The sequence below is a fragment of the Microcaecilia unicolor genome, chromosome 1, assembly GCF_901765095.1.
Source record: "Microcaecilia unicolor chromosome 1, aMicUni1.1, whole genome shotgun sequence".
NCBI lineage: Eukaryota > Metazoa > Chordata > Amphibia > Gymnophiona > Siphonopidae > Microcaecilia > Microcaecilia unicolor.
The window spans coordinates 300,781,572-300,805,248 of NC_044031.1; the positions used below are offsets into that span (position 1 = coordinate 300,781,572).

A 23,677-nucleotide genomic window follows, 5' to 3' on the forward strand; every position below is an offset into this window, starting at 1 on the left:
AGGGCGGGACCAAAGGCAAAGCTGAGACAGAAGGGAAGGCAGGCTGAAGCCCCATGCCTGCTCGCCTTTCACGGCTATCTTGGTTTTCATACAAAGCTTAAGACTTTATTTGATGATGATTATTTTTAAATGAGGTTTTTAATTTTAGATATTGGTGGAAACATACATTAATTTTGTGACACTGTACTGTTGTACCATTGTCGTGAACCACATTGGACCCAGCAGTGGGAATATAATGGTATACAAGAGATTTATTGGTACTGGTATCCAGGATTCAGCCCGTGGCTATCAGCACTAAAAAAAAAAAAAAAAAAAGCCTGCTAGCCACCAAGGGCGAATATTACCATTAAGCTACTTTTTAAAATTTAGTATGCTCAGTTTTTGCGAAGACAGGTGGACATGAATATTTTTTATTTCTTGTATGTCTGCTTGTGTAAGTCTGAGCTCTGATGTCAGTAATAATGGCCAATGCTATACAGTGCCTCTAGAAATGAGAATTCCCTCCCAAGAGGTAAATATTTTCCTAGTACTAAACAAAGAGTGGGCTGAGCATAAGGAGATATGAGGGATCCGTATTTGCTCAGGCATCACGTAGGTGGTCAGTGGGACATTTTATTTGCATACATTTGCAGATTGCATTTGCATAACGGTGAAACATAGGTAGTGTATGTTTTTATTTGTTGATAGAACAACACTTGAGGTGGCAGTAGAAACTCCTGTGTCCCTTCATCAGTGTCAAACCTGTTGTTCCCTTCTGCAGCATGCCATATGCTGTGTCTGCCCTCATTTTTCTTGAAAAGCCCAGAGGCGATGCATGTTACACTGTTCTGGCTCAAGCCACATAATGGGCAGAGTAACAGCAAGGAACTCCGCTGTTCAACAAGTGGAAACCCAGACAGTGCTTCATTCAGCAGTGAGACTAGGGAGGAGGATTTCCTGTTTCACTGAGTGATAATGAAGAAAATAGCCACTTCCTCACCAGTTGTTTCACTCAGGTATTTTAAATAATCTTTACTTCCTCATGTTTGCTCTGCCCACCGCCTACTCATGTACCCGATGTATAGTACAGTACTACACAGGAACCATGATTTACCCCTTTTTTTTCATTGATGCATTCTCAGATTATTAACTCTTTATTCAGTTGACTGCAGACAGCTGTTTAGCTGGGTCTCTGTCAGGATAGTAATGCACTATTTAGTTCTGGCTGTCAGAAACATACAGGCATCCACTTCTTTGACAAGTGCAAGTGGTATTCTAGCACCTTCCAAACAACAATCGGATAGGGAATGAAGCCAATTATCCTGTTAGTCTTATTAATACTCAACAGCAGGATGGGTGGACTGACAGCATAGAAACAGAGGGCCCCTTTTACTAAGCCGCGTAGGCGCCTACTCGCACCAAAATGGACTTACCGCCCGACTACCGTGTGGCTCTTGTGGTAATTTCACTTTTGGTGCGCGTCTGAATAATAATTTTCATTTTCTGATGCGCGTCAAGTGGCATCTGACGCTCGTAGGTCCTTACCACCCAAATTCTTTACCGCTAGGTCTATGGCTGGCGGTAAGGTCAGAGACCCAAAATGGACGCGCGGCAATTTTGATTGTGCCACACGTCCATTTTTGGGGGGGGGGGGAGAGGCCTTTTTTACAGACGCGCTGAAAAACCCACGCCTACACTACCGCAAGCCACATTTCAGCGCGTCTTTGTAAAAGGACCCGAAAGTGATGTACTAATCTTGGAGCAAGGATTAAAGCTTATATCCCAACAGTCACCCCTGGTGTGTATCCTGCATGCTTTTAACTACTAGATCGCTCCTTTACCATGTGCACTGACTGTGTTCTGGAAACACCACTAAGCTGTTCTCTTCCTTTATTTGTGAATGCGATAGAGTAAAAATAGAATAAGCAACAACCTTGTTATGGGCCTTACAGCGCTGTCCTCTCTGTGTGTTTCACTGATGAGCGGAAGTTATACAAATGCAGCTACCAGTCAAGAATGTTTATTTAGAAGATGGCACTTAAATCTCACTTAAAGCCCTTTCTCTGCTAGAAGTGTCTGTGGTTCTTTAGTGTTTCAAGCATATTATCAGAGTCAGGTCTTTGGACCAGCTCATAATAACGACTTAATATAGCTCTAAAATCTTGACTGCTGTGGTTCGCAGGCTTCCCAGCTCCTGGAAAACATTTTTACTGAGAGTTTGATGTTTCTTCTTATTGAGAGCAGAGCTGTTGCTAGACGGTGAAATAACAAGTCTATAGCTAGGCGCCTGTGCTTAGTGACACCTTTGGGCAGGCATACACAGCAAAAAAACAAACAAAAAAACCCCACTTATGCGCATAAGTTCCCTAAGCACATTCTGTAAGGGTGCGCATCAGCGTTATGGCATGCAAGTACAAGGGGGCGTACGCAAAGATGAAGCATGGGCAGGACATGGGGGTGTCTCCCAGTTACACCCACAACACGCTCCATTACACCAGATCTATGGCTAGTGTAACATAAGAATAGTAGTCCACCCAGGCTTTCAAATTAGATGTGAAAATCGAACCAAGCAGCACAAAGACTGCAAAATTGTAAATACCAGCACTGTCACCCAAACAGACGGATACAAACAAACACTTAGAAAGTGGAGAAAAAAAGCCTCAGTAATGCCACCCAGCCAGCCTGAAACAACAAACTATAAGGCGTGGGCCCGGTTCACCATTATATGGCTCACAAAAAACTCCACTCCTCGCTGTGTTGAAGTATTTCAAAACAGACAACTGATAAGGTGACAGACGTGTGTATACATGTAAAACTCCGAATACAGTTCAGTTCAATAACATTCAGTTCAATTCAGTACAAATCCATTCAATGCACTTCAACAATCTAATCAAGTGCCCCGTGATTTACTATATATTGGCCAGACAACCAGGAGTTTGAAGACAAGATTGATGGAGCATCGGTCCTGCCTGAAGCATTTGAAACGGGAGGCCCCCTTGGTTATTCATTGTGAAACTAAACACCACCAGTTTGACATGTTACAATGTACGGTAATGGCGCAATTACAGCAATCACAGAGGAGAGGCGATGTGGGTCGTGCTCTATGTCAACTTGAACAAAAGTGGATCTTTTATTTCAGTTCAGCAGAACCGGACGGACTGAATGTCCGGGTGGAACGGTCGGCATTTTTTTTTTATAATGGTTGAAGTGATGTCATTGCCATTGATCATCGAGGATTGGTTGATTCAATTTGAAGTGGGTGGTGCTTTATCTATTTCAGTAGCTGTGATGGCGTCTTTTTGTCAGTTACCTGCTTAGGTTTGCAAGACATCAGATCAGACACAGGATCGGAACACCTGATGCAGCATCTGCGAAAAGGGGAGTCCCTGTTGGGTTGTTTTGGATGAACTGACTGACTGGTGATGTTACGGGCAGCGGAACGCCATGAGAACAGGAGAAAATAGAAGAATCCTAAACTAAGTGCTTTTGTGCTGTCTCACCAAGATTTGTTGAAGTGCACTGAATGGATTTGTACTGAATTGAATTGAACTGAATTGGGCTCCTTGATAGATGGTTAATTCCTAGAGCCATTTGCCCATCTTGTTGATTGCTTTGCTATTCGCTTGGGTCATAGATGAGTTATCTGATGACAGAGGCATCTACCATGGGCATTATCACCTGACACACACAGTGTCAAAGGAACCAGCAGCGTTCATATGAGAATTGTCACAAAGAAGTCAAATCAACTACTGACCTGTTTGTGCCCTTACCCCCAACTGCTTAAAAAAAAGAAGTTGCTAAAAATAAATAAATACATGTATACAGTGTGTGTTTGTGTATCTATGAATATATATATATATATATATATATTTGCACATAGTATACGCACACATTACAAACTTTTATCATTGTATGTAAAAAGCTTGTATTATAGCAGATCTACCATTCTAGGTGGTTTACATCCAATGAAAGAAATAATTCGGTACACGTAAACGCAACCGTACACAAAGTGTTTGCACAGTACATTGATCGACTGAAATGTTGTTTGGAGAAGGTCACTGTTTGGCTCTAGCAACAGCAACTGGGTGTCAGAGGTAAAAAGACCTTTGGGTGTGGCTTGACTCTTCTTTAAGTTTACACTGTCAAGTTTTGTAAATGTGGGATTAATTGTATATTTGGGCACCTCGATTGGAGTTGAGGAGTGGCCTAGTGGTTAGGGTGGTGGACTTTGGTCCTGGGGAACTGAGGAACTGAGTTCGATTCCCACTTCAGGCACAGGCAGCTCCTTGTGACTCTGGGCAAGTCACTTAACCCTCCATTGCCCCATGTAAGCCGCATTGAGCCTGCCATGAGTGGGAAAGCGGGGTGGTACAAATGTAACAAAACAAACAAACGACAGCCTATGCTATAACAGTGTCTGAGCTCCCGGATTCTCTTATAGAATACTAGTGTGCAGTTGTAACGTCTGAGCGCCTGCAGTTATACCAGCCATAGATTTGACATAACTGGGGGGTGGGGGCTAAATGTGACAACGCAGAACTTATTGTATTCTGTAAGTGGCAGCACCGTCCCTGTGAATGCTCCCCTTACATCAGGGGTGTAGCCAGACAACAGACTTTGGGTGGGCCTAGGCAAGAAGTAGGTGGGCACCAAGTGTTCTCTCCCCTCCCCCCCCCCCCCCCCCCCCAAAAAAAAATATATCTCATCTGGTAGGAAAATGCTTCTTTCCACCATGGCAGTCTGCAGCAGGCATGCGCTGAAAACTGAGCATGCACAGGTGCCGGTATCATGGGGAGTAGTGTTTTCGTTTCCGTCAGGGTCTTCAGCTGGCGGAGCTTGAGATCCCCACCGACTACCGCTAAACGTGTGCTAATGTTGGGTGGGCCTGAGTTCTAAGTGGGTGGGCCACAGCCCACCCAGGCCCACCTGTGGCTACGCCACTGCCTTACATTTATACTTAATGCCACTAACGTGAACCTTACAGGATAGCATTTAAGGGCAGAGGCGTAGCTAGGTGGGGCGCAAGGGGAGCAGGCTGCTCCCTCAAACAGATTTTGAATGAAATGGTGCCCATGCAGATCAGCCCCCCACCCAGCTTTGCACTGGTGCCTATTTTACAAAATGTCTGCTCCCCCTGACATCAAAGCCTGGCTACGCTTCTGCTTAGGGGTTTTGCTGCCACTTACCCACAAAAGTGACAGTGCTCTGTAAACGTAAGCGCTCAGTTTTTCACTTTCATGGAACCAACTTTCATTGAATATACAAACAATTACAGATACAAAGCAATTTAAAAGATGTTTGAAGTCATTTGTTTACAAAAGCTTATGGTGGCAAATGATGTAGTAGACTTAACAATTTGAAGATGTAAAGTGCAGAAATTGGCTTGTGAAAACCAGTTATCTTGAGTTATGGTTGAAACATCAATATTAAAAAGAGAAGAGCAGATGTTCAATATGTTGCTAATACGATCACACTAATATGTATGTAAATGTGTTTGGTTTTGTTGTTTTTTTTTACATATTTTATGTATAAGTTTAAATATTTATATGTTTATTTTATATACATAATATTTATATGCCACTCAGGGCTCTGTTTACTAAGGTGCGTTAGTGTTTTTAGCACACCTGCAAAGCACGTGCGCTAACTAACCATGTAGGCGCCTAGAGGAATATTGTAGGCACGTACATGGTTAACGCGCGTTAAAAATGTTAATGCATCTATAACGCTGCTTAGTAAACAAAGCCCCTTAGTTATAAGTGGGGTATAAATAAATCCAAATGTGGGTGCTATGTTCTAGAATTGTCCTTTGTGTCTTCCTCCAATTTAGTAACTGTAGCACCAGCAGTGGTCTTAACAAAACTGGATTATTAAAACTCTGCTTATGCAGACCTTCTATAAAGAACTTTGAGAAGGTTTCAAATCGTATAAACCCTGCAGCCAGGATTATCAGAGGATTGCATTCTTATGACCATGGGTCTTCCATATTCCAGCAACTGCATTGGTTGCCTGTTGTTTTTCCCATTTGTTTTAAATGGTTAGCAACTATTGTCAAAGTGCTGCATGGAATTGACTGGGGTTATTTGGGCACTAAAATTGAAAAGTGTGTACCAAGGAATCAGCCGACAGAGCCTTACTAGAGAGCCCAGGTTTTGCTGAGGCTCTTACTGGATAGACCGAGGATGAGCTTTTTCAATTTTGAGGCCACCTTGGTGACATGTCCTGCCTGAAGATATTCGCCTTTGCTGTGACTGTTTACAGTTTTGAAAACTAGTGATGACTTGGCTGTTTCAGGAAATGCTTGTGTCATGAATTGGGTTATGGGCAGGATAACTGTACAGTGGGATAAGGGAGGGAGATGTGAGACTGTAAATTGAAATTACCATGAAAGGGTTAGTTAGTAGATGTGCTAATTCTTGTGATTTTGGATTGGACTGACTGAGAAGGATGGTGGAATTTCTTGTGTATTATAATTGATGATATAATACATTTATTAAATAAATAACACATGGAAAAAAGTGTTAGATGGGGTTGAGTTGTAATTGCTGCAGGCTTCCAGTTTGTCCTCTTTCCCTGTTTTCCTGCTCTCTGTTAGGTAAACGTAAGCGATCCTGTTTAGCTGGAACAACTTTAAAACTAAAACAAATAGTGACAGGCTGTCCAAACAGGCTTCGGAAATGGGCTTAATCAGGATGTCTGTGAAAGTGAAAAGCAAATAAAAAGTCAAAAAGGCTATTCCATGCAGTGTCAAAGCATACTGCAAGCTTTTGCCAGCTGCAGTGAAAGTGTTAATTCTGACGTGGCACTGTCTATAGTGACTTCGCTTACTGTAAAAACTGCAAACTAGTTACATGGCAAGGGTTCAGGTAAATGTGTGGGTAGCTACTTTTGGTGAAAGATAGATGCATCAACATTGAGTGTTTAGGTAAAAGTGAACTTCATTGGCAAGACATCTCTTGCGGAGAGAAGGGTGGTCTTGTCTCAGGAATCTATTTTGCAGCCAAGGTTGAAAGGAAACGATTACCTTTTTTGCAGATGACCCTAAGATCTGCAACAGAGTGGAGACCCCCAAGGGAATATACAGAATGAGAAAATGATGCAAGAAAGCTCAGAGAGGATGAGCGCTTAGCATATAAGATAAAGTGCAGAACATTGCATTTTAAGCAGTGTTGTTCAAAGTACTAAGTCAGAGTATACTCTCTTACCTATCTATATGTTCCATCTTTGCTTATACCCTACACTGTCAATTAAAATGTGCTATTACGTATTGTGTTGACATTGTAAGTAGTATACTATGCCATACTTTGTATTGTTATTTAAATATCTTTACTGCTATAATTGTCTATTACTCTTGTTTGATTTATTCTTACTGTACACCACCTTGAGTGAATTTCTTCAAAAAAGCAGTTATTAAATCTTAATAAATATTTCAGTAAAAATAAATGTATATTTTAATACTTAAGTAAAAAGTACAGTGAAGAGCACATTAAGGGCCCTGTTTACTAAGGTGTGCTAGCATTTTTACCACGTGCTAACGCTAGAGACACCCATAGGAATATATATATACATTAGCAAACAGGGCTCTAAACAATTTTCTTAAGTTAAAGTAAAAGTACTACAATGAATATGGTTAACATTTTTATCCCAACAACTTTATTGCTCCACAATTCAATCCACTTTGCTTGGAGTACAACTAAATTTTTGAAAATGGCTGTCGCTCATGTGAGTGCGCTTGTGAGTCATTAATCCGACACAGCTAAAAAGGTTCAACAACTGCACTAGCAGAAAGTTGATTCTTCAGTCTGTTCAAACGTTCTTTCAAATCAGGCCAGGTTGTAATATTACTGATGTCTTCTGACTGGGTCTGCAGGTTATGATCAAGGGAATCTCTGAAACGCCTCCATATAGCAAACAATAGTTTATCATCATTATTGTCATTATTATCTGCATTGTAAATAGTGCTAATTCATCACTTGCATCTTCATCTTTATCTTCATTATCATTGTCATGCTGTCTAATTATTTATTTATTTATTTTTGTTACATTTGTACCCTGCGCTTTCCCACTCATGGCAGGCTCAATGCGGCTTACATGGGGCAATGGAGGGTTAAGTGACTTGCCCAGAGTCACAAGGAGCTGCCTGTGCCTGAAGTGGGAATTGAACTCAGTTCCTCAGGACCAAAGTTCACCACCCTAACCACTCCTCCACTGTTGCTACTATTTGAGATTCTACATGGAATGTTGCTATTCCACTAGCAACATTCCATGTAGAAGTTGGCCCTTGCAGATCACCAATGTGGCCGCGCAGGCTTCTGCTTCTGTGAGTCTGATGTCCTGCACGTACGTGCAGGACGTCAGACTCACAGAAACAGAAGCCTGCGCAGCCTTCTACATGGAATGTTGCTAGTGGAATAGCAACATTCCATGTAGAATCTCCAATACTAGCAACATTCCATGTAGAATCTCCAATAGTATCTATTTTATTTTTGTTACATTTGTACCCTGCGCTTTGCCACTCATGGCAGGCTCAATGCGGCTTACATGGGGCAATGGAGGGTTAAGTGACTTGCCCAGAGTCACAAGGAGCTGCCTGTGCCTGAAGTGGGAATTGAACTCAGTTCCTCAGGACCAAAGTCCACCACCCTAACCACTAGGCCACTCCTCCACTGTTGCTACTATTTGAGATTCTACATGGAATGTTGCTATTCCACTAGCAACATTCCATGTAGAAGTTGGCCCTTGCAGATCACCAATGTGGCCGCACAGGCTTCTGCTTCTGTGAGTCTGTGCAGGACGTCAGACTCACAAAAACAGAAGCCTGCGCAGCCTTCTACATGGAATGTTGCTAGTGGAATAGCAACATTCCATGTAGAATCTCCAATACTAGCAACATTCCATGTAGAATCTCCAATAGTATCTATTTTATTTTTGTTACATTTGTACCCTGCGCTCTCCCACTCATGGCAGGCTCAATGCGGCTTACATGGGGCAATGGAGGGTTAAGTGACTTGCCCAGAGTCACAAGGGAGCTGCCTGTGCCTGAAGTGGGAATCAAACTCAGTTCCTCAGTTCCCCAGGACCAAAGTCCACCACCCTAACCACTAGGCTACTCCTCCACAGAAGGTTTTCACAAAGTTGGAATCACTGTCTGTTGTTCTAATAAATTTTTGTCTGATGGCAAACTCTGTTTGAATATCTTTGATAATTGATGCAAAAACGTCAAATGTGTGGGAACCCTTCAGTCTTAAGGCCAGACAAGCAGACTTCCTCACTTAAAGACTCTTATCAATCCAGTGGACAGTTACCCCAATGGTAAAATTCTCCATGAGATGATGAGAAGTCTGTTGTGGTAGAGACATTATCTGTTCACCAAGAACTTCAACCAGCTTCAAACCTCATCTCCATCGTAAAGTGATCCAACTCATCACTGCTCTGTTTGGCTGGAGGCCAAACATAGGCAACTCCACAGTTCTTATAGGATGTATTCACTGAACAGCAAAACAAAATTTAAGATGAGATTCTTTTTTTTTTATTTTTTTTGCGGGACGAGGTTTGCAATAGGAAAATCCTGTTCTTAGTTTTGCTATTTCAGTTGGTTTTCTGAGGAATCAGCATTTACATCTCCCTTCCACTCGTACTTTTAACTGCAAGCATCAGATGTAACTGAGTAAAAGTAGTAAAAATTGGCAAAATTATTTCAGTAAAAGTAACAAATGCTATCCTGTACTTCTTTACAAGTATAAGTAACAAAACTTTTACTTAAGTACAGTAACTAGTTACATTTACTTAGTTACTATACAATACTGCATTTAAGGTACAGAAATCTAAGGGAACAGTAGGAGATGGGGACGGAGTAAGAGACGGTGCTCACTAACTAAGAGAGAACCCATGCATGAAGTGATCATATATCTGATGATCCCAAGGTAGTGAAACAGTGAGATAAGGTGCTGGCCAGAGTCAGAGGATTGTTAGTGTGCATTGGGACAGGCATAACTGGTATAAAATAGGAAGTGGTAATGTCCCTGTATATGTCATTATTGACACTTCACTTTATTGTGCCCAGTTAATATATCCTTTAAAAGAATCTAGACAGGCTGGAGTTGGTCCAGAGAAAATCTGCTGAAATGGTGCAAAGACTGCACCAGAATCTTTATGAGATGAGTGAAAGACCGAAATATTAATACTCTAGAGGAGGGCTGGGGAGATATGATAGAGAACTTTAAGTACATTAAAGGCATAGTTAACTCAGAAGAAACAAAGTTGTATCAGAGGAAAGAATGTTCTAGAACAAGAGGGCAAAGACTGAGGCACCGGGGGGGGGGAGGGGTAGACTCTGAAGCAATATTTTCACGGAAAGTATTTATTTACTTATTTATAAAACATTATCAGGTGAATTTTCAAAAAAGAAGGGCGCCCATCTTCTGACACAAATTGGGAGATGGGCGTCCTTCTCTCAGTGTCGCCCAAAGTGGCATAATCGAAAGCCGATTTTGGGCATCCTCAACTGCTTTCCGTCGCGGGGACGACCAAAATTCATGGGGGCGTGTCGGCACCGTACCGAAGGCGGGACTGGGACGTGATTAAGAGATGGGAATCCCCAGCCGATAATGGAGAAAAGAAGGGCGTCCCTGACGAGCATTTGGCCGACTTATCCATTTATTTTCACGACCAAGCCTTGAAAAGGTGCCCAAACTGACCAGATGACCACCAGATGGAATCGGGAATGACCTCCCCTTACTCCCCCAGTGGTCACCAACCACCCCCCACCCAAAAAAAATTTTTTTTTTACATTTTTTCCAGCCTCTATGCCAGCCTCAAATGTCATACCCAGCTCCATGACAGCAGTATGCAGGTCCCTGGAGCAGTTTTTAGTGGGTGCAGTGCACTTCAGGCAGGCGGACCCAGGCCCAACCCCCCCCTACCTCTTACACTTGTGGTGGTAAATGTTGAGCCCTCCAAACCCTCCCCCAACCCACTGTACCCACATGTAGGTGCCCCCCTTCACCCATAAGGGCTATGATAGTGGTGTACATTTGTGGGGAGTGGGTTTTGGGGGGGTTGGGAGGCTCAGCACAGAAGGTAAGGGAGCTATGCAGCTGGGAGCAATTTGTGAAGTCCACTGCAGTGCCCCCTAGGGTGCCCGGTTTGTGTCCTGGCACGTCAGGGGGACCAGTGCAATATGAATGCTGGCTCCTCCCACGACCAAATTATTTGGATTTGGGTGTTTTTGAGATGGGCATCCTCGGTTTCCATTATCGCCGAGAACCGGGATGACCATCTCAAAAACGACCTAAGGACGACCATCTCTAAGGACCTAAATTTCATGATTTGGGTGTCCCCGACCGTATTATCGAAACGAAAGATGGAAGCCCATCTTGTTTCGATAATACGGGTTGCCCTGCCCTTTACGGGGCCATCCTGCGAGGACGCCCTCATGAAAACTTGGGCGCCCCCCCTTCGATTATGCCCCTCTCTATACCCTCTTCTTGGCAACCAGATTGCCATTCAAGATGGTGAATAATACAATGAAATAATAAAAGTACACAAAATACATAAAATCAAATACAACTAAATTTTTAAAATATGAGAAACAAATTTTCAGTGCCTTCCTAAAGGTCAAATAGGATGGTATTTTCCTAATCAGAGATAGGATTCTTCAACATCCTGTTGTCAGAGAGCCTTCATTCACAATCTTTTCCAATAAAAAAAAAACTGCCATATTTGGAATTATGAAACGATTCTGATCCATAGACCGTAGTCTATAATTCGGGACATACTGTTGAAAAGGAAAAGGGCAAAGCAATTTTGGAGTTTGTGAATACAAAATCTTAAAAACCAAAATTAACACTCTTGTATGGACAGCAAATGTAGTTTTATCAACAGAGGGAATATTCTTGTTCCCTTTTTTACTTGTCATAAAAAACTTCTTTATTCAACAACCCGACACGGGCCGTGTTTCGGCATATGTGCCTGTGTCATCAGGGGTCGATACAAGAGGCTATCCACTTGAAAACAGTTCCAAGTTCACAAGCAGCAAACCAAATCTTCCAAGTCCACAGACATGGAGCTCACCAACCTCACCACAAAAGAGTGCTTTTTACTTTTTTTTTGTTCTTTGGTTTGTTTCTTGGATTCCCCCTTTTTCTTTTGCACCTAAATTTAAGCCCCATTTGCACTCTATTATTATAGAATACCAGTACTTATTTGGGTAGGTGTACACTTGCGCACATAGGTTCTAAGTGCACACTCAGCATGATCTGTAAATGAGGCATTCAACTTGCTTACCCCTGGATTCTGCAGTTGGGTGCTGAAGCAATATGTGTGCCCAACTAAACTGGCTAATGAGCCATTTAGTGTCAATAATTGGCACCAGTTTGAATTTGCACACATCTTGCTCTGCGCTACTCTATAACTGTGTGCCCAAATCCCATAGTGCACAAACCAAGAATAGTTAACCTCTGGAACTCGCTGCTGAAGGATGTGGTAACAACGGTTAGCGTATCTGGGTTTAAATACGTTCCTTAAGGAAAAGTCCATAGTCTGTTATTGAGATGACATAGGAGAAGCCGCTGCCTACCCTGGGACTGGTAGCATGGAATGATTCTATTATTTGGGTTTCTGTCAGGTACTTGTGACCTGGCTTGGCCACTGTTGGAAGCAGGATACTGGGCTAGATGGACCATTGGTCTGACCCAGTATGGCTATTCTTATGTTCTTAACCAAAAGGGGGCATGGCCATGGAAGGAGGATGGGCGAGTCCTAAAATTTGTGTACAATATTATAGAATAACGGAGATGTGCACCCAAATTGGTCACTGAAAATTGTACCTGGTTTCAGCAGGCATAAGTCCTGGCACCCAAATTAGCACTCAGTGCTATTTTGTAATGGGCTCTCATCTTTGTCTGCCCATTATGGAATAGCATTGAACACAGATTTTTTTTTCGGTGCCAATTTTTGAGCACCATTTACTGAATCTAGACCTTAGTGTGTAAATGTAAGGGGGCTTTCACAGGCGAGGATCATGGGTGGGTGTCAGGCCCCTCACCTGTTCCCTGTGGTCTCTAGCAGCATTCCATGCCAAGAAGGATCTGTTTACTTCCTGGAAACCCTGCACTTCCTTTACAGCCCTGCAAAAGGGCACTGGCTGATGTCATCACAGTACAAAAAGGGGGTGCAGGAGTGTCATGGGCATTTCGGGGCAGATCGAGGGCATGGTTTTGAGTTACCCGCGTAATTGTAGAATAACGGTGCTCTGTGCATAAATTCAGGCATAGGCATTTGCACCATGTTTTCATTGACTATGTTTTGGCTAATCACCTGCATCAGTGTTAATTGCCTAAGAGCTAGTTGTAGGCCTGTTGTAATAGAATGTTTTTCCTCCCTTTTGTATCTATGAGAAAAAATGCTTAGTACATATCTGACCCTATGTGATAATGTGGGGGGGGGGGGAGAGAGATAAAATAGTTCCCCCTTACCCCACCCCCTTACCTTCTTGTGGATCTGTACACAATTTGACAGCCACAGGAAAAATGTCTTCTCAACCTCAGATGTGGTGATAGGTTCAGAATTGCTGGGTTAGTATTTTTTCCTAGCATCTAGCTATATCATCCCACTCATCAATATCTTTTTCCTCTAAAAGTTGAAAAGAGCAGAATTCAACGTATATTTCCAGTCCTTAACTGTTACCTACATATAGCTACACCGCACTAATCTTCCGATCTATTCTGTAGGTGTTATACAGGAATACAGAGCTGTAGACAAGTCTCATACACCCTCTACTGGTAAAATGTAAAATACTTTTAATTCATTAATAACTATATTTGCTACATATCTAATTTAGATTAAAAAGTGTGTCAAAAGAGCCTTTAGCTTTGCAACAACCTTATATTTATTAACACATTCTGATCCTGAAAGGTGAATGAGCATAAACTGATTACCTGTCTAACATCAATTCAAGAATGGGCTAAACACAACAAACTTTGCCTGAACCCAAGTAAAACCGAACTTCTGTGGGTCCCTAACACAAGTAGATACATACCTGACATCAAAATCCCTTTTGGGAAGTATGAACTCCCCCTCAAATCACAAGTCAGGAACCTTGGAATAGAGTTAGATTCAATACTTAACTGTGATTCCCCAAATCCAAGCAACCTTCAAGAACTGCTTCTGCTATTTGCGACAGCTACGCAGCCTCTCTCCTTAAATTGAGAAGGTAACTCTTATTCCAGTTGTGCATGCCATGATGATATCAAGACTGGATTACTGCAATGCACTATACAGTGGTCTGACTACAAAGGGCCTGCACCTGCTCCAGTTGATTCAGAATGCAGCAGCAAGACTCATAGAAGGCTGCAAGCGATGTGACCACATCACACCATTTTTGCAAAAACTTCATTGGCTACCAGTACAATACAGGGCTAAATGTAAAACTCTATGTCTGATCTTCAAGGCCCTGAAAGGAAATGGGCCTGAGTATCTGAAGAATAGGATGTTCCTCCACACACCGCCAAGGACACTAAGGTCCTCCCAAGGATTTTCACTAACTGCACCCTCTCCAAAAGACATTACACAATGTGATACCCACAAGTGAGCCTTTTCCAGAATAGCCCCCACACTCTGGAATGCATTGCCTGAAAGGCTCCACTTATCACAAGACTATCTCTACTTCAGGAAACAGGTGAAAGCTTGGCTGTTCAACCAGGCTATTAATGGAAGAAGTAACTAACTTGTTAGTCTCACTCACACAGAAGGATTGACTCAGGCTGCACATACTGCAATGGGACATGTTTATCCACTCCTACCCTAGCTGAGATAATATTTAACCATCTCTCTAACCTCACGTGCAACTTCCTTCAAATTACTCGCTTTACTTTCTAACTCTTCCTACTTTCTTACCCATCTATATGCTACAACTTTGCCTTACCCTTCACTACCAATTATAATGTTCTATTACCTATTGTGTTGTCATTGCAAGTAGTATACCATTCCATACTTTGTATTGTTAGTTGAATATTTTTACTGCTGTAATTGCCTATTGCTCATGTTTGATCTATTCTTACTGTACACTGCCTTGAGTGAATTCCTTCAAAAAGGCAGTAAATAAATCCTAATAAATAAATAAGTAAAAATAACCAGTGCCATTGCACTAACGGTAAGGACAAAAAAAGAGCTGTTTTCGTTTCACAGCTGATATGCAGCCACATGCCTACAATTTGGCCACCAGGAAAGAGTGAATCAACCACTGACCGGCCAGTTGGTGCCAGTCCCCTATAAATTAGCCCTCCCCTCACCCCCTATCCCATCAGTAATGGTCTTTTGTGTTGCCATGCTGATCAGTGATTTGAGCTGAGCCCCCAGAGCAATCTGTATGCCATGGTCGATGAGCTCTGTAAAAGCCCACATTATGTTGTGTAAAGGATTTCTATACACCAAATCTCTAATCAATCAGGTTCAAAGGTTCAGGAAACAACATCAACAAATCTATAATCTTAAATGAAATAACATATATAAAAATTAACAATCAGCGCATGCAAACTTAAATGTTTTAAGCTTCTTTCTAAATTCTATGTCGAAATTAGACGAATGTTTAAAGATAAAGAATTTCAAATACTAATTGCACCCTAACCGAAGGACCTTTCACGAGCAGATTTAAACTTCACTTCCTTCATCAATGGCAAAGACAAAATTAAACGTTCACTATTTCTGCCACCTAAAAGTTGAAACATAAAAGAAAAACCTTCAAGTGCATTACCATTCCAAGTTTTAAAAACGAAACATCAAAGCTCAAATAAAATATGAGCCTCAACAGGAAGCCAATGAAGACTAGCAAACAAAGGGGGTGACATGGTCAAATCTTGCTTTCTTAAAAATCAGCTTATCAGAAGTGTTTTGGATCAAACAAAGTTTCCTCATAAGCTTCGCAGAAATACCAGAATACAAAGAGTTACAGTAATCCATCTGAGATAGAATGGTAGATTGAACTATTATGCTAGAACAAATTAAACGTAATTATTTCATTAGGTAGAATTTCAAGAGTCACCTAAAAAAGTTCTCAAAAGCGTGCCTATTATATAAAGGCAACTTGCTCCAAGACAGGTACAAAATGTGTGTGTACACATGTGGATCATAAAATAAGCATGTAAATTGCAATTCTGCCTCATGTGCACTCTGAGAATACCTATGCATCTTTCAGTGCACCTCTTTTTACACGTGTATGTCCCTGTGCAATTTTATAATAGGCATTTTCCACATGTAAATTGTGCTTTAGAAAAATTACACCCATTGTAACTTCTATAACTTTATAAGGGGTCCTTTTAATAAGCTGTGGTAAAAAGGGCCACAGTAGGGGCCATATTTGCTGCCTGCTGCGCCCCCTTTACCACAGTGGGTAAAAAATGCTGAAAATGGCCATGGCCATGTGATAAGATTGCTCTTACCGCATGGCCATGTGAGGGGGAGCATTTACCTCCACCCACTGAGGTGCCTGTAAGTGCTCCCGTGCTAACCCGGCAGTAACTGGGTAACGCAAGGCACTGCCTCATTACCTCCAGGTTAGTGCCATGCTAAAAAATACAGCCCTATTCTCAGCGCTGGGGATGGAAAATGCCACCGGCGTCTGCGTTGGACGGGTGGTAGCTCCAGATTAGCGTGCGGTAAGCCTGCGTTGGGCTTACCGCCACTTTGTAAAAGGGCCCTTAAAATAGGACCCAGAATTAATGCCGAAAGTACACAAATACCGAAACTCACATTTACCCTTGCTCCAAAGTTGATGCAAATGCGTGCATTGTGTTTGCAGACGTTATAAAATACACAGGTACATCGCACCTCTGCCTCTTACCCATACTGTACCTCCGGGACACCTATGTGTTACACACAATTATGCTTCACAAGTAGAGATTACCTTTATAAAATTTGTCGTCTCCCCCCCCCCCCCCCCCCCCCCGCCATCTTGCTCTTGTGTCTTCTATATGTCTTCACTAGAGAGGTAAAGAAAGGGGGGAAAATTGGGAGGAAACGAACAGGTCAAGGAAAATAGGAATATTTGATGCATGTGTATATTTAAACTATGCTTAAGTACCTCTCCAGTTTCTTAAAATCAGAAGTATACCTTTAAGAAATAGTCTTCAGTATTCTTGAAAGATGTGTGTTTTGACAGGGATGGTCAGGCTACTACTGCCACCACCACCACCAGGTACCGTCATTCTTTCCATTATTTCTTTTTCAGTTCCTATTTCACCTCATTTTGTTGTCATCTCCTCTAGTTCTCTCTAGCTTGCCTCCCAGCTCCTTCCCTTCTAATTCTTTCCGTTGTTTCTAGTCTACCCCATCTCCACATCATCCCTTGGTCTTTCCCATTCTGGCCTTCCCCGGTATCTGTGCCCTGCCTCTTACCTCCTTCCCCAGCATCTGTTCTCTATAGCCTCCCCTTCCTTGCATCTGACCCCATCCTCTCTCAGGTAATCTAACTGAGCAACAAAAACCCATCCCTCAGCTGCTAACCCCCATGTACAATCTGTGCCAGCACAGTAAGCAGTTCCAAAACTCACAGGCCAGCATTACCTGCTTGCTGGTCTCATGCATCGCAAGATCGATGTAGTAAAAGATGCTGTGCAGATTACAGTCATGGTGATTCATGTCATTCTTTCTTAGTCTGCCTATTGTGTTGAGCCTGAAACCTTCACCCCTGGCAGCTTGGTAGTGCTCTCCCCAGATATGGGGTGGAACAAAAGCAAAACTGAAATATAAGGAAACACAGAACTGCTCGGGAGTACTAGATATGTGTCTCAAGGACATTACAGTCAGCAGCCAGGAAAGAGTGGTCCTTGAGTTTTTGAAAGGCCCATGATTCTGGCAGTAATGGTACAAAGCAGTTGCTACTACTACTAATCATTTCTATAGTGCTACTAGATGTACGCAGTTAGCAGCCACGGGATGGGCTCCCATCTCTCCTTCTGCCAGGTACTGAATGGTGATAGTCCTGCAGTTGGTATGGTCATATGTTCAGTGTGCACAGCTATTGGAGATCTACTGTGCAGCTGCACATCTCTTAGACTGGGAACACTGATCTAGAGCCTAGCACTGGATAGGGGACTCCACTGGACCAAGCCTGAAGCAAGAGACCAGCGAGAAAGAAGCACAAAATATTGAACCAGCTAGTGAAGAGTAGTACAAATCAGAATTACAAGAGAGTGTATGAGTGAGTTACCAGAATAATCTCTCAGAAATTGAATCTGCACTAATAGATGTCTACAACCCTAGATGTGTGTGTATTTAGTATACAAATGATGAGAGTTCTCTTTTTTTATGGTGCCCTTCTGACCTTTTACTAAGACACTGAAGTTCCATTTTTTTTGTATAAAATTAAAATTCATCAAGGTGTAATGTATGGTGTAATTTTGTTTTCCTCACAGAAACAGCTTTAACTAGGGTCCATGTAGAACATATGGCTCTCCATCTATTTAACAGTTACAATATAGGGCCAGATTCTGTATATGGCGACTAAAATCTAGGTGCGTCTGAGTCATGCGACTAGTGGTATTCTATAAGCCGTGTCTACATTCAGATGTGGTTTATAGAATAGCGCATAGGCTGAGTGGATGCGCCTAGATTTAGGCGCCATTTACACCAGTGAAAAGCTGGTGTAATTGCCTGCACCTAAGTCTAGTCGCGCTCCCCTGAATTCTATAACCACGTGCCTAAATGTGATTTGATAGCCCCGACATATCCACACTCTTCCCATGTCTGTGCCCCTATTTGGCTGCGTATGTGGGAATTTACGCAGGCCATTTTGTAGAATGCACCTAAAAGAAGTGCACATAAATTCCAATTATGCCCAATTAGTGTTGATAATTGGTCATTATTGACAATTATCAAGACTAATTGGCTTGTTAATTTAGTAGCTTGTATAAATTAGTCACCTGCACAAATTTACACGTACTACTCGGCACGCCATATATAGAATCTGGGGAATATTGTCTTAGCCTCACAAGTGTGTTTTGCCTGTCCATTTTTATAAAACAGCTTTTGATATACATAATTTTGTTGCCAATTTCTTCATAATTGTTCAAGGAAAATATTTGACGCATATATTTATACACCATATACTGTTTCCCAATGTTTCCTTTTTTCCCCCCTTATTTCAAAATGTATTGACAATTTACATCTCCGTTCTGATCATTCTTTTTTGCTTTTCTCCTCAGGATGCCTTTGTGGAATTATATGGAAGCAACATGAGGCCTTTCTTCGACCTGTCTTGGTTGTCGTTCAAGACTGTCCTAAGCCTGGCTGTCGTGGTGGCATGTATTACCCTTGGCGCTTACCTAGGACACAAATGAAGCCAACAAGCTCTTCGACTTTGGACAGATATGAAGAAAGACTTTACTGCAACTGAAACGCTTTTATTATGTTCTGCCATGACAACTAGTATTTTTTTTATTTTATTAGAAGACCAAGGCTGCTTACTAAATCAGCTATAACTGCCAAAGAAACATTTAACCCCCTCCTCCCATTTAAACTATTCATTTATTTATTAAACATGGTTGCATTTAAGCTAGTCCTGAGGTTCTCCACAGCTTTTAGCAGACTTATCAGAATATTGCTAGAAAATTCTGTTGGATTTTTTGTCAGGGGGTGAGGTGGATTGTCTTGTATTTTGTTTTTAGGTTTGTTTGTTTATTTGGGGGGGGGGGGGGGGTTGTAGTTGACAGAGAGAGGTGCCATAGATCGCTAACCTGCTGTGTACATTATTTTGGAAAGATAAATAACTGACAAAGTATCTTCCTTTGTGTGGAGGTAACTTTCATTTCACCTGCTTTGCCTCATACATGGTAGAGGACTGGGCCATTATGGAAAGACAATACATGCTGCCCTCAAGAAAAACCTCTAATAAGTTGCTTTAAGTCCATTCCAAGCTTGCCCTCAAGACAACATATTGTTTGAACTAGGATCAGATATGTTATGGAAGTATTTTTTTTAAGGGAAGAACTATGGCAACAGCTTTGTAGCGCTGAACTCCCCTGCCTCTCCACTGACATGATGTGACATCATGTAGTCCTGTAAAACTCGGAGATACTTAAGTTCAAGTATGGAATACACTGAGAGGGCAAAAATGGTTGTTAAAGCTGAAGGAATCACAGCAGTTTCTGACATTTTGCTAAAATCGGAATGCCTTGACAGCCTTTTAGTGGGAACAATCAGGAGTCCTGCATCATCTGTACCCACAAAATTACAGTTGCACTTAAGTGGACTCATGTCTACAGCTGATCCCATACTGTTATCAGCACATGCGTTTGTTCTGGTCTCTACAGTCTGTGAAATGCAATTTAATGTGATTCTTTAGATTACATGCCGCTGCTGTTTCACAGCTGAATTCGGTTTTCACTGATTAACCGACCCATTACAAAAATCCAAATCCATTTTCTTTTAGGGAAACAAATTAATAGAGGATCTGTGCTTGGGTTATGCCAAATATCGACTGTGAGTTCAGACTTAGCAGGAAGAGGAGTAGGGCTGAACTGCCTGGACATAAATGGAAGCAAAGAATCCTCGTAGAGAGGCATCAGATATTTGCAGCTTTATCAAAGCAGCATAAACTCTCAGACTGGATCTCTTTACAAAAAGAAAAAAAGTGTGATGATGTGGTTAGAAGCTGGGCTCTTAAGCATTTGTAATTCCAAAATACTATGTAATGTCAAAAGTCAGATTCTTTGGGCTGACTTCATTCCTGCAGTCCTCTGATCCTATAATGTGTTCCTGGTTTTGGTTTTCTATTTTAGATGTAACTTTGAAAATCTCTGAACCCTTGTATATGTTGCTATGTGGATTTATTTTTATATATTCAGAAGAAGGGTCTGAAGCTCTGGATAGAAGGAGCTGCCAACATGCAGTATTGTCAACGGTAATATTCAGCGCTGGATAGCATGACCTCCCAGTTCATGTGGCATTATAAGAAATGTTATCGCTAACAATCTTGGAATGTAGTATCTTCAGTTATTAATGCTGCAGTCAACTTTAATGCCTTGGAAGCTGCTTTTTTAAAGATTTGTCGGCTAAAACCTTTAAAAGAATAATTGCTATTGTGACTTAGCATCTCTTCGTGTCCTCTGCATAAACGTGGAGTATATTTTTATGTTGAAAAAGAATCTTGAAATTTATTTTTTACTTTGCGAGATACATTTTATTGAGTTTTTTTGTGTTGCTAAAGGAAATATAATTTGCCTTACGCTGTCAAGTTAAAATGAATATATATGTATATAATTATTTATCAGAGCTGAACTCAAGTACGAATTGATTAAGTCATGTTACTAGAAGAGCACACGTAGGACATGTCAGAAAATCCTTGCAGACAATTACAGTTGTGCCTTTATTTAACTGGCAGATTTTAAAGCAATAGTTTATCTTAGCAGGTCTGTTGGGATGTTTTGAAGGGTTTATTTGTTTTGGGGGGGTTTATTTTTGTTGTTTTAGAAGAGAGGTTATAGCAAGAGGCTTTATTCCTCCTGCTTTGACAGTGCCCATTATTCATCCATTTCCCCAGTGGGGTCAAGTGGCAGAGCGTTAATTCCCCACTACGTTTCTACTACAGAGTGTTAATTCCTCACCATATTTTACAGGTTCTGAATTTCAGCCCCAAAGCCAAGAACACATCATACTGTGCTCAGGCCTCAGACCCTGTATTTTTTGCTAAAAAAAGAAAGGCAGAGACAGGATCTAGATCAGTCTTCAGAGCTGTGTGCAGTAGACTGGGAATGGTATGCAGACTTCCTAGTTCCTCAGCAGACTTATCGGTGATCTAGTTTGTGATGGCGGAACGGGCCTTACTGAAGACATTTTGTGTTTAGCTGCTATGCTAATTTATCTCATTTTGTTTAATCATTCAGGGGCCCTTTTACTAAGCCGCGGTAGGCTCTACACGTGTGCAGCATGCGCCAAAATGAGACTACCGCCAGGCCAGAGCGCCCTCCTGGCGGTATTTATGTCCTTCTGTGTATGGCCGTAATTGGCACTTGGCGCACACCAACCAGTCACCACGTGTGTAGCGCATGAGCCTTTACTAATAGATCAGTGGGTGGCCAGTTTTGGGCACGCGCTGGTTTCATCTTTACCGCAGGCCCTTTTCCATTCTCGTTCAAAAAAAAACAAACATTTTTTGTTGATGTGGTAAAAACTGGTCTGGCGTGCACCCAATTCACATGCCTATACTACCGCAGACGACCTTTTACCGCAGCTTAGTAAAAGGACCCCTCAAGTAGTAACAAAGGGATTTGGATTTAGCTCACGCCTTTCTCTGAAGTTTAATGTGATTTACACAGTAGGTATTTTCCTGTCCCCAGAGGGCTTGCAGTCTGTACCTGAGACAATAGAGGGTTAAGGGGTCCTTTTACAAGGCATGCTGAAAAATGGCCTGCGGTAGTGTGGGCATGCGCAGAATCATTTTTCAGCGCACTTGTAAAAAAGGCCTTTTTTTTGCCAAAAATGGGCATGTGGTGAAATCAAAATTGCCGCACGTCCATTTTGGGTCAGAGACCTTACCACCAGCCGTAGACCTAGCGGTAAAGAATTTGGGCAGTAATGACCTAATCATGTCAGATGCCACTTGCGCACCAGAAAATAAAAAAATATTTTTCAGACGCGCGAAGCTCACGCACACCAAAAATAAAATTACCGCAAGAGCCACGCGGTAGTCGGGCGGTAACTCCAGTTGGCCGCGCGTAGGCGCCTACATGGCTTAGTAAAAGGGGCCCTAAGTGACTTGCCCAAAATCACAAGGGATTTGAACCCTGGCTTTCCTAGTTTTCAGCTGCTCTAACCACTGGGCTACTTCTCCACTCCATAAAGAACTTGGCCTTCTCCTTTCATATACTGGTAGGCTCAAAAGTAAAAGTAGGGGGCATATCTATATCATCTTATTTTCTGTATTGGTTTCTCAGCTTGAATCCCCAGAGCTGTAAACAGGCATTAGATTTCAGTGCATCAACAATGACTAGTCATTGGATATTTTTGCATGTATGCCATCCAAAAACATAGTTGATTTGAATTTTCATCCTTCTTAAAAACATGAAGCCTCCAGGCAAGATTCTAACCCCCCCCCCCCCCCCTTCTAGACAGCTATATTGTACATTTCTCACTCTCAGCCAAGAGGTGAGGAAAGGACTGTAGTCGGTTCATAGCTCAGACTTATGATCTTGGTCAAAAAGGCTGTGTTGAGATTTTATATAACAGACCAAACTATGAGCTGATCTGTGTGTTTTGATTACTCTCAAAGCCAGATCTGTAGTTGAGAACTCCATTTATATGGATACAGCTCTGTAACTGGGGCCGAAGTGTTTGTAGTACCAGTTCATATCCAATGAAAAAGTAATGGATGCAGAATCAATACGTTGATTTGATCTGTCTCGAGACCTGCCAAGATTCTCCATAGTGCCCTGAAGTAAAGGTACTTGCATAGCTTTAACATTTTCTATTATGTGTTCCAGTGCTGCTAGGAAGTTCTTGCTTGCTCTGACCTGTGCACAATGAGTTCCTGCATATGCAAAAATAAAACAAATAATTCAGAAAACACTCAAGCACAGGAGGTGTAAAAATCTCCTCAGAGCAGAACCACATATCCATTGAGCTGCCCAGTTACCATTCTTCCCCCAGCCTAAGTGTGAAAAAAAAAAATATGAGCCAAGTAGAATATTGATCTATTTCTGTAGCTCAG

The 23,677-nt window shown here is 41.9% G+C and overlaps 1 protein-coding gene across 1 annotated transcript in view; it reads left to right on the forward strand.

Annotated features, from left to right (window-relative positions):
* The window catches only part of BCL2 (BCL2 apoptosis regulator), a 391,876-nt gene extending 372,278 nt beyond the window's left edge, over positions 1 to 19,598 (forward strand). Inside the window, exon 2 of the mRNA XM_030207524.1 lies at positions 19,176 to 19,598. Within this exon, the coding sequence (XP_030063384.1) occupies positions 19,176 to 19,310 (135 nt within the window). The 3' untranslated portion in view covers positions 19,311 to 19,598. The remainder of the gene's footprint in view (positions 1 to 19,175) is intronic.
* The last annotated feature ends 4,079 nt before the right edge of the window (positions 19,599 to 23,677 follow it).